The sequence below is a fragment of the Oratosquilla oratoria genome, unplaced genomic scaffold (genome assembly GCF_046742065.1).
Source record: "Oratosquilla oratoria isolate Oo_2021 unplaced genomic scaffold, ASM4674206v1 SCAFFOLD133, whole genome shotgun sequence".
Lineage (NCBI taxonomy): Eukaryota > Metazoa > Arthropoda > Malacostraca > Stomatopoda > Squillidae > Oratosquilla > Oratosquilla oratoria.
Window position 1 is genome coordinate 206,407 of NW_027467489.1, and position 11,094 is coordinate 217,500.

Below are 11,094 nucleotides of genomic sequence, written 5' to 3' on the forward strand. Positions count from 1 at the left end.
TTAGTCTGGGTGTAAGCAGATGACTAATGGCAAATATGAAATTCCTTTGCCACTGAAAGAGAAGCCAATAATATTACTTGATAGTGAACCTATGGCGTTTGAAAGACAACAACAGTTAAATCGTACGTTCGAAGATGACGAATACTATTAGGGGAGAAAAGAGGAGGAGAGAAGAAGGAAGATGAAGAGAAGGAAGGAGAGTAGAGGGGAGGTGAGGTGATGGGAGGGGAAGGGATAGGAGGGGAGGGTAAGGGAGGGAAGGAAATAGAAGGGGAGGGTACGGGAGTATAGGGGAGGGTACGGCAGTGGAGGGTAGGGGGAGGGAAGGAAGGGGAGGGGAGGGGAGGGGAAGGGAGGAGAATGGTGGGGAATGGGTTAGGGAAGAGAAGGGAGGGGATGGTAGGGGAAAGGAAGGATAGGGAGGAGAGGGGAGAGGAGAGGAGGGGAATGAAGGTGAGGGGAAGGAAGGGAAGGGGAGGGAGTGGGTGGGAAGGGAGGGAAAGAGAGGGAAAGGAGGGGAGGTGAGGGGAAGGGAGGGGTGGAAAGGAGAGATAAAGGGATGGGATGGGAGGAGAGGGAGGAGAGGGAGGAGAGGGAAGGGGAGGAGAGGGGAAGAGAGGGAAGCGGAAATGAGGGGAAGGGAGGGGAGGAGGAGGAGGAGAGGGGAGGGGAGGAGAGGGGAGATGAGGGGAAGGGAGGCGAGGAAAGGAGAGATAAAGGGATGCACTGGGAGGAGAGGGGAGGAGAGGGGAGGGAAGGGGAGGGGAGAGGAGAGGAGGGGAGGGGAGAGGAGGGGAGGAGAGAAGAGGGGAGGGGAGGGGAGGGGAAGGGAGGAGAGGGGAGGAGAAGGGAGGAAAGGGGAGCTCATTGGGGCAGGAGGCCTTGGTTTCTGGAAGAGAGCACCGACCATAAATGATGAAGAGTTGATATTTACAGTTGTCTTGAATATTATATCAAACCCTAAGGTAAACCACTAATGCATAATCTAATGTATACTACATTTGTAATATCTTTGTCCCAGACATTATTTTTTTTACCTATAAAATCCAGCAACTGTTGTGGTATAAAATTTATACCTTTTTCTCACAATATGAGTGAACAAATTCATGGTAGCTTTGTCTCAAAAGGGCATGGTTAATGCACGAATGTGATATAATTTCAACAATAAAATCACGAAGTAGTTTGTCGTTAAAATATAAGAAAGAGCTAAAAAGGAATAAAAGAAAAGAAACCATCAAATCGAAATAACTTTTTTCAAACTAATAGTTACTTCAAGTTACTCACCCTGACATTACCAATACAGAGATAAAATGCATTAAAAATCACGACACTTTAATTCACAAATCTACAAGAATCACCCAAATAGATGTATACATGGCCATACCAACATAGAAACATACCTATGTATGTATGGATATGCACAAACACACATGCATACATACACACACACACACAAGCACCCAAACAGATGCATACATACACACACATACACAAGCACATATGCATGCAAACTCCATACAAGCAAAAACTCCCGAGTTCGACCCTACAGTAAATACCCTCCTCGCACCCCCCCCTCACTCAGGTCCAACCCACGCTCACCTTGACGCCCCCCCCACCACCACCGAGTTAACCTGGCGTGACCTACCTTTTGCAGAGCTAGGTCATGGCAGGCCGTCTCCATGCCTCACTCGTCCTTGACGTTTCTTCTCTTTGCCTATCCTGTTTTTCGCTTACTAAACTCTCTTGTCTTTTTCCTTGATAAGGCATTTGTCAAATCATTGAAATTTTCATCTTCGATCTTTGGTTTACTGAGAGAGGGCGATGTATGTGCGTATGCATATATATATAATTATATATATACACACACACACACATATATATATATATATATATATATATATATGTGTGTGTGTGTGTGTGTGTGTGTGTGTGTGTGTGTGTGTGTGTGTGTGTGTGTGTGTGTGTGTGTGTGTGTGTGTGTGTGTGTGTGTGTGTGTGTGTGTGTGTAAAATAACCACAGGAATCTGTACAAGTCCCCGACCACACTTCACGTACGTGAAGTATAGTAGGGGACTTGTACAGTCCTTTTGTACCATCGCACATAGCTCAGTCGCTAGCTTCTTGACTTCGTGATTATGGACGGACAGGTCAGGGTTCGAATCCCTTGTTAGAGCTTCTAAAATGTTCAATCTGTCTTAAACACACACACACACACACACACACACACACACACACACACACACACACACACACACACACACACACACACACACACACACACACACACACACACACACACACGTGTATATATATATATATATATATATATATATATATATATATATATATGTGTGTGTGTGTGTGTGTGTGTGTGTGTGTGTGTGTGTGTGTGTGTGTGTGTGTGTGTGTGTGTGTGTGTGTGTGTGTGTGTGTGCGTGTGTGTCCATGATAAAAATAAATATACAAAGCAGAGAACATATAAAGAGATAAATTAATTAATCAATCAATTTTACCAAAATGAAATAATGTAAACAAAACGAAATAGAATGAGATGAAATAAGATAAATTGGAATTAAAGACAATAGTATGAAAAATAAATCAACAAAATTAGTTAGAGAAAAAATATTAAATAATATGAATCAAAAAATAGAAAAAGATAATTTACAATAAAATAGGATGAAAAATAAGATTAAAGTAAAACAGAAAAATGAACAAATTATGAACATAATATCAGAAAAAAAAATAGGTTGATCATTATAAATCCCTCTATGAGACTATATTCATAAACCTCAAAATCTACAGCATTCAAGTAATTTTGCATATATGTACAAGGCCAACAAGTTGACCATTTCCGGGAATTTTAATTACCCATCTTGCTTTGATCCATTTTTACAGCAACCCTTCCTTCTGCCTTTGATGTAAATAAACTGAATGAAGGAACTTTTGTGAATACGAGGACGTAATCAAGCTGAGGCATTGGACTCCGCCACGTCCTTTTAACTTGATTAGCTCCTCCACTACGATGACCTAATTTTATTCTTAATTATTGTATTTTTATCTATTTTTCTTATATAAATTCATTTGGTTTTATTCATTTATTTGTTTACAAGTTTATTAGTTTATCTGTTTATTTGATTACTTATATATTCATTTACTTATTTAGTTATTTCTTCATTCACGTAATGCTTTATCTAGATAAATATCTTTTTCATCTATCCATCCATATCCATATATATATTTTTATTATTGTATTTTTATCTATCTTTAAATTTCATTCTTATTCTATTTCGTTTTATTCATTTATTTGTTTATAATTTTATTCTTTTATCTATTTGATTACTTATATATTTATTTATTTACTTATCTATTCATTCATGTAATGCTATATCTATATAGATAGACATCTTATTCATCTATCCATGTATATAAACATCTAAGTGTTTTCACATTTATTAATTTATGTATTTTATTAACTTATTTCTATATGCATTTGTGTATTTACAAATCTTATCAGTATCATTATCATCATTATTTTCACTGTTGTTGTTGTTATTGTTGTTTTTGTTGTTGTTGTTGTTGGTGGTGGTGGTGGTGGTGGTGATGGCGGTGGTGGTGGTGGCGGTGGTGGTGATGACGGTGGTGGTGTTAGTTTTCATTCATGTGTTTATTAGCTTATTACTGTATTCATCTATTAATTTATCTATTCATTTATTTGCTTATTCACTTATTCATTTATTCGTTTATTCGATTATTCGATTATTCGTTTAATCATTTATTCATTTATCTATATATTTTTATGTTTATTATATATTCACTTATTAATTGAATAATTTTATTTTGTTCGCCCTGAAATTGGCAGCGCAGGGGGGGGGGAGATAGATGAATAGACAGACAGAAAGACAGACAGACACAGACAGACAGACAGACAGACACAGACAAACAGTGCGTGGTGCAGGTAAGAGTGTATAGTATAAATCACGATCTCTGACAAAAGCCTATCATATGTATCTACATCACAGGCCGGATAACATAAAAGAAAATATATCTTTCTCAAAATCAGTACATCTCTTTTCCTCAGACCTTTTGCAGGTGAGCCACAGGCCACTACCAAGACTTTAAAGAGTATCAAGAGGGATAGAGACCAAGAGGGTCTCTCGAGGATGAATGGAAATCTAACAGAAATTAAAATACAAAATAAACGGAAGAGTTTCACCTGAGGGTGAGGGGAATGAACATGGAGGAATATCGACAATTTTATTTTTCCTCACTCAGGCTTCTGAAAATCCTGTCATCACATTTGATATCTTGATACACGCAACTCTGAACACAAGAGCAGTTGATGAGTTGACGAGCAGCTTACGAGACGTCCACTTGAGGCAGTTTTCTCCCGGAATATCAACATTTAATTGAAACATTTTGATTCCATTTCGAGATTCAGATTTCAGATCTTACTCCCACGCTGTGCTTCTGTGATTTTTGAAAATTTTCTTAGATGGAGATTTTTAGTGGAATCGCCCACATTCTCCACTCCACCCCCACCCCTTAACCCTAGGTTAGGTTAGGTTAGGCTAGGTTAGATTGGGTTAGGTTATGGAACGTTAGGTTAGGTTAGGTTAGATTATGTAACGTTAGGTTAGGTTTGTTAGGTTAGGTTAGGTTAGGTTTGGTTAGGTTAGGTTAGATTATGTAACGTTAGGTTAGGTTTGTTAGGTTAGGTTAGGTTAGGTTAGGTTAGGTTTGGTTCGGTTAGGTTAGATTATGTAACGTTAGGTTAGGTATCTTACTAAGTCTCAATTAAGTCGCTTTCCAATGGCAGAGAATTTAGGAGGGAGTTAGTGAAAGGAGTTAGGGAGGTAGAGAAAGAGGTATGTAGAGAGGTTAGGAGAGAGGCAAGAAGATAGGTAGGAAGAGGAAATAGGAAGTGAAGGAGAAGAAGAAGGAAAATAGGAAAGAGAAAGAGAGGGAAAGTGGGAGAGTGGAAGAGAGGGAGGGAAGGAAGGAGATATGTAGGTAAAAACGAGGTGAGGGAAAGAAAGATAGAGGTAAGGAGGTAAGAATATAGGGAGGCAGTTAGGTTGGTAAGTAGGGAAGAAGGGAAGGGGGAGAAAAATAAGAAGCTGAGAGGGAAGGAGGGAGGGAGAGTATGAAAGAGATGTAGCTAAGGAGATGGGAAGGTAGCTAGGAAGGTAGGTAGGTAGGTATGTAGGCAGGTAGGTAGGCAGGTAGGTAGGTAGGTAGGGGGGTAGGTAGGTAGGACGGGGTAGAAATAGGGTGGGTGGGAGGTAAGGAAGGAGGGAGAGAATAGGAGGGAGAGAGTGAGAGATAAACATAGGTAGAGAGATAAAGAGGGAGAGAAGGAAGGAGAAAATAGGAGGGAGAATGTGAGAGACATATATATAGGTAGAGAGATAGGGAGGGAGAGAAGGAAGGAGAGAATAGGAAGGAGAGTGTGTGAGACATATGTAGGTAGAGAGATAGGGAGGGAGAGAAGGAAGGAGAGAATACGAGGAAGAGTGTGAGAGACATATGTAGGTAAAGAGATAGGTAGGGGGAGAAGGAAGGAGAGAACAGGAGGGAAAGTGTGAGAGAAATTTGTAGGTAGAAAGATAGGGAGGGAGAGAAGGAAGAAGAGAATAGGAGGAAGAGTGTGAGAGACATAAATAGGCAGAGAGATAGAGAGGGAAAGAAGCAGGGAGAAAACAGGAGGGACAGGGTGTGAGACATATGTAGGTAGAGATACATGGAGGGAGAGAACAGGAGGGAGAGTGTGAGAGACATGTATATAGGTAGAGAGATAGGGAGGGAGAGAAGGAGGTAGAGAATACGAGGGAGAGTGTGTGAGACATATGTGTGTAGAGAGATAAGGAGAGAGAGAAGGAATGAGAGAACAGGAGGGACAGTGTGAGAGACAAATTTACGTAGGTAGAGATAAGGAAGGAGAGAAGAGGGAGGGAGGGAAAGTACTGAGCACGTGGCCCGAGAGTCACGAAGGGAGAAGAGATGGAGTAAGAAGCTATGGAGGAAGAAAATATGGAGGCGGTGTGTGGAGGGAAAGGTAGGAGATCATTGGGAGGGAGGGATATTGGCTCCCAAACTCTTATATTTACATTTTACTTTCGTGTTTCGGTTTATTTCTATTTCCAAGTTTATCAACAACGCTCCTCTTCATTCCCCTTCCTTTCGTCTCACATGTCTTTCTTCCCCCTTTCCACAAAACCTGATTCCCCATCTCTCTTTCTCTCTCTCCCTGCGTCTCCTAACCTTCCCTTTCACCTGTCCTTTCTCCTTCCCAACCTCTCTTTCCCTCTTTCCCTGCCTCTCCTACTCTTCCTTTCCACCTGTCCTTCTCTCCCTCCCCACCTCTCTTTCCTTCTTTCCCTGCCTCTCCTACCCTTCCTTTCCACCTGTCCTTCTCTCCCTCCCCACCTCTGTTTCCCTCTTTCCCTGCCTCTCCTACCCTTCCTTTCCACCTGTCCTTCTCTCCTTCTCCATCTCTCTTTCCTGCTTTCCCTTCCTCTCCTACCCTTCCTTTCCACCTGTCCTTCTCTCCTTCTCCATCTCTCTTTCCTTCTTTCCCTTCCTCTCCTACCCTTCCTTTCCACCTGTCCTTCTCTCCTTCTCCATCTTTCTTTCCTTCTTTCCCTTCCTCTCCTACCCTTCCTTTCCACCTGTCCTTCTCTCCCTCCCTACCTCTCTTTCTCTCTTCCCCTGCCTCTCCTACCCTTCCTTTCCATCTGTCCTTCTCTCCCTCCCCACCTCTCCCTCCCTACCTCCCCACCTTCTCTATCTATCTCCTAACCTCTTCCTCACTGCCTCCGTCCACCTCATTTCCTCCCCACCTCTCCCCCTCCTCCTCCCTCCGTCCTTTCTCCACTTCTTTACTTGCTCCCTCCCTTCCACCCTCCATTCCCAGCTCTCGACCACTCCCCCTCCACTTGACCCTTGGGATGCGTCTCGTTTTACCCAATTCCTTCCCACGCAACTGACAGGCTTCCGTCATTCGCTTCCTACGCGCCAGGACTCTTTTCCTCAAGGATTCCTAACTCAAGAACTAACTCAAGAATTCCTTTCCTATCTCCTAATGACCTGACTTTTCCTTTCCTACCTCCTAGTATCCTGATTTTTCCTTTCCTACCTCCTAATATCCTGATTTTTCCTTTCCTACCTCCTAATATCCTGATTTTTCCTTTCCTACCTCCTAATGTCCTCACTTTTCCTTCCCTACCTCCTAATATCCTGACTTTTCCTTTCCTACCTCCTAATATCCTCACGTTTCCTTTCCTACCTCCTAATATCCTCACTTTTCCTTTCCTACCTCCTAATATCCTCACGTTTCCTTTCCTACCTCCTAATGTCCTCATTTTTCCTTTCCTACCTCCTAATATCTTCACGTTTCCTTTCCTACCTCCTAATATCCTCACGTTTCCTTTCCTACCTCCTAATGTCCTGACTTTTCCTTTCCTACCTCCTAATATCCTCACTTTTCCTTTCCTACCTCCTAATATCCTCACTTTTCCTTTCCTACCTCCTTCCTTACCTACCTTAGTGTCTCGGATGCAAAAAAAAAAAAAAAAAAAAGGAAAAAAAAAAGTATACAATTTTTTTTTATACTGAAAATTTATTTTCTATAAAATTTGTCGGAAAGAAATGATAATATCGTTACCTACCTTTTTTAATAATAAAGTTTAAACGTCCATCGCCTGAGCGAGCTATTTTTATCGTCATTACACCCAGTAGCTCCGATTACCCGATCCCTTGCGAAGATGGGGAGAGCGGGAAGGGGCCCACTAAGCGTCCCTCTCCATAATAAGGTACATTCTAGATTGGCTCTATCATCTTCAGGCACTTTAACTTGATAATACATAGTTTCTATATCCGCAGTACATGCATATAGTCCTAATCTAAATCTCAAAAGGACACCTAACAAAAGATTGTTGATGTCAGGTCCTTGTCTCAACAAATCATTTAACGATAAGTCATTTACACGTGCTGCACAATCAAATACTACACGTACTTTATCCCTTTTTGTAGGATGTTGCACTCCAAAATGTGGAACATACCAAGCTTGTTGATTACTCACTTCATACTTAGGTACTTCTTCAGCGTACCCTTTCTCTAGTAAATTAGTCATAAATTGCTTATACTGCTGATGATATTCATGATCCTTAAACTTACGCTTCAATTGTTGAAGTCTTTTGACTGCCATAGGTTCACTGTTAGGAACTATCCTAGGTTTCTCTGTCATTGGTAAAGGGATCTCATACTTTCCGCCCCTTCAATATTCATCACTCTATACTTCCGTGATCCGTTCCTATTCAATTATGCTTCCTATCACACACCCGAAGGTGTTGTCACTTTGACAACTAGACACAGAAACCTAGGATAGTTCCTAACAGTGAACCTATGGGACATTAATACTATAATGTTTAAGTGCTTTGATCACGAGAAGAACACAAGGTAGTCTTTGAACATAGTTTTCTAGTTTATTCTACAACATATTATCTATAATAAGGTGTACAGATTGTTGGGATCCAGTGTAGACATCATGTTAGTTAACATTGTTACACAAATTGATGAATAACAGGTAATTTTGAGTGAACTTGGAATTTAAATGAGGTATAGTTTCTAGTTGCATTTATTTGTATTTAGTGTGAGAAAGGTGGAAACATTTGATGAAGTTAGAATTTGATCACAGCCAAGGAGAGATAGAAATCATGATAGGTATTAATGTCCCAGAGGCGTCTGAACCTTGGGAAGTTGTACATGCAGAGAAACCAGGAGATCCGTATGCTGTGAGAACACGTTTAGGGTGGATATTGTGTGGAAGAATAATAGACAATAATCATGAAATTCCTGTGAATAAGATAAAGGTTGATGGTAATTATTTAGAAAGGAAATTGATTGAATCTTATAATCGAGAGTTTGTAGATTCATCACTGAATTCAGTAGAACCCAGTATAGAGGATAGAAGATGGTTACAATTTGTCGAGTCTGGGTGTAGGCAAATGAATAATGGATAATTATTGAATATAGTGCTATTTTGATAGCTTGATTATGAATGTAAATTACAATGTTGAATTGATTTACAGAAACCACCACCACCACCACACCACACCATACCATATCACATGTACAGCCAGAATATACCTTCACACCAGTAAGACTGAACTAAGAGAATAAAGAAAAGAAGACAAGCGTGGTGCGTAACATTATTACTTCCTCCTTTACCTCTGTACCTCACGACCGACGACTACAACAGACGGCGTTGACAGTTTCATTATTTTCTTTCTTCTTCCGCCCCTTCAATATTCATCACTCTATACTTCCGTGATCCGTTCCTATTCAATTATGCTTCCTATCACACACCCGAAGGTGTTGTCACTTTGACAACTAGACACAGAAAGAACAATACTTGTACGTTCCTCACGAAGAGGATGGGGCACTACTTTTTAGCGGAGGAATACCAAATTGAAAGGATCCACATTAAATATATATAAGTCACGTTCTACTCAACATTCTCCCTTTCATATGACTTCTTTAATTCTATTTCATTTTATAACATAGTTAATTATTCACTACAATACATCAACTTCGACAAAGACAATTTACATATATTGTACATACATAGTAACCGCATGCGTACAACACGTGATTATGATTGCCATTAGACTCTAGCCTCCTTTACATGTCATAGATATTTTCTCATATCCACCCAGACATAGTACTCTGTACTATACATACATCAAATATCGTAAACCATGATTTGTAATTAATTTTAGTACATACCATTGTCAGTACACTTGAATATCATACAATTGGTGCTTAACACAGATCTAGCACCAGCCATGATTAGTAATTAACCTCGATACATATTATACTTTATCTGTAGAACATCATACATCAAATATTCTTATACATAATGCAATCGGCACTCACACCCTCCCCTTTGTGATCATCCAAGATCACAACATCAATGACGGGAGGTCATTTTTACACTGAGTCACCTTCTAACAATAGTATTAATTTAGAAATAGGTCGCTTATAAAGTTTCTTACCACGTATTATTTCTACTTGTCTAATCAGTCCATCTGTGCTTTTTATCACTTTCACAACTCTTGCCAATAACCAATGACTGCGTGGTGTGTTATTTTCTACCATTAAGACAATATCTCCTTCTTTGAGATTTCTGTTAACTTTCAACCATTTCTGACGTTCTTGCAAACAAGGCAAATACTCCTTTTGCCATCTCCGCCAAAACTCTTTGGCTAAATGCTGTATCTGTTTCCACTTCCTTCTGCTTTCACAGATCATTTCTCCACCATCGAGTGTCACTACATAATTATCCAAATTAAGTAAAGAATTAGGAGTGATGGGACACAAATCGTTCACATCATTTGATACCACAGTCAGAGGTCGACTGTTGATTATACTCTCAACTTCACAAAAAAATGTACTCAAACTATCATCAGACAAGGTTTGTGAACCTATCACAACTTCTAACACTCGTCTGACTAATCCTATCATTCTTTCAAAAACACCACCATAATGAGAACCTCCAGGAGGAGTGAATACCCAGTCCACACCTCTCTTTGTTAATTCATTACCAATATGACGCATGATAAGATTGTCCTTCAATACCTTATTTGCTCCAATGAAATTTGTGCCGTGGTCACTAATCAATTTACTAACTGTACCCCTTCTGGACATAAACCTGGTAAATGCATTTATCATGCTTTCTGCCGTCAAATCATGTAAAATCTCTAGATGTATGGCTCTAATGGATAGACAAGTAAATAATATTCCATATCTCTTGACTCGAGATCGTGCTCTCTTCACAAAAAATGGCCCAAAGCAATCCACTCCAGTTACAAAAAATGGTTTCTGATTTACATTTGCTCTATCTACTGGCAAGGCTGCCATCTCCTGAGTGATCGTTGAACTCTTGAAGCGTCTACAACTAACACATTTAGATAATACTTTTCTTACAGCTGAATTACCCTTAATAACCCAGTATTTCTGTCTCAATTGATTTAATACTGCTTGCCTTCCCATGTGTCCTACTTTCATATGATAATGTTGAATGATTAAACTGGT

The 11,094-nt window shown here is 40.1% G+C and overlaps 1 protein-coding gene across 1 annotated transcript; it reads right to left on the reverse strand.

The window, feature by feature from the left end:
• Positions 1-8,331: 8,331 nt before the first annotated feature.
• LOC143022659 (uncharacterized) lies at positions 8,332-11,052 on the reverse strand. Its single transcript, XM_076180984.1, has 3 exons — positions 10,105-11,052; positions 9,116-9,168; positions 8,332-8,401 (listed from the first exon to the last, which is right to left on the reverse strand). Exons 1-3 carry the CDS (start codon positions 11,050-11,052, stop codon positions 8,332-8,334), a joined length of 1,071 nt encoding a protein of 356 aa, XP_076037099.1.
• Positions 11,053-11,094: the final 42 nt, after the last annotated feature.

Bases quoted from the DNA above. Each gene is read 5' to 3' on its own strand.
- LOC143022659 (XM_076180984.1), bottom strand. From the start codon at position 11,052: ATGGGAAGGCAAGCAGTATTAAATCAATTGAGACAGAAATACTGGGTT. The intron at 9,169-10,104 runs GTGATAAAAAGC...TTATTCTCTTAG, and splicing joins TATTGGCAAGAGTTGTGAAA to TTCAGTCTTACTGGTGTGAA. The intron at 8,402-9,115 runs GTGTGGTGTGGT...AATGTCCCATAG, and splicing joins TGTACATGTGATATGGTATG to GTTCACTGTTAGGAACTATC.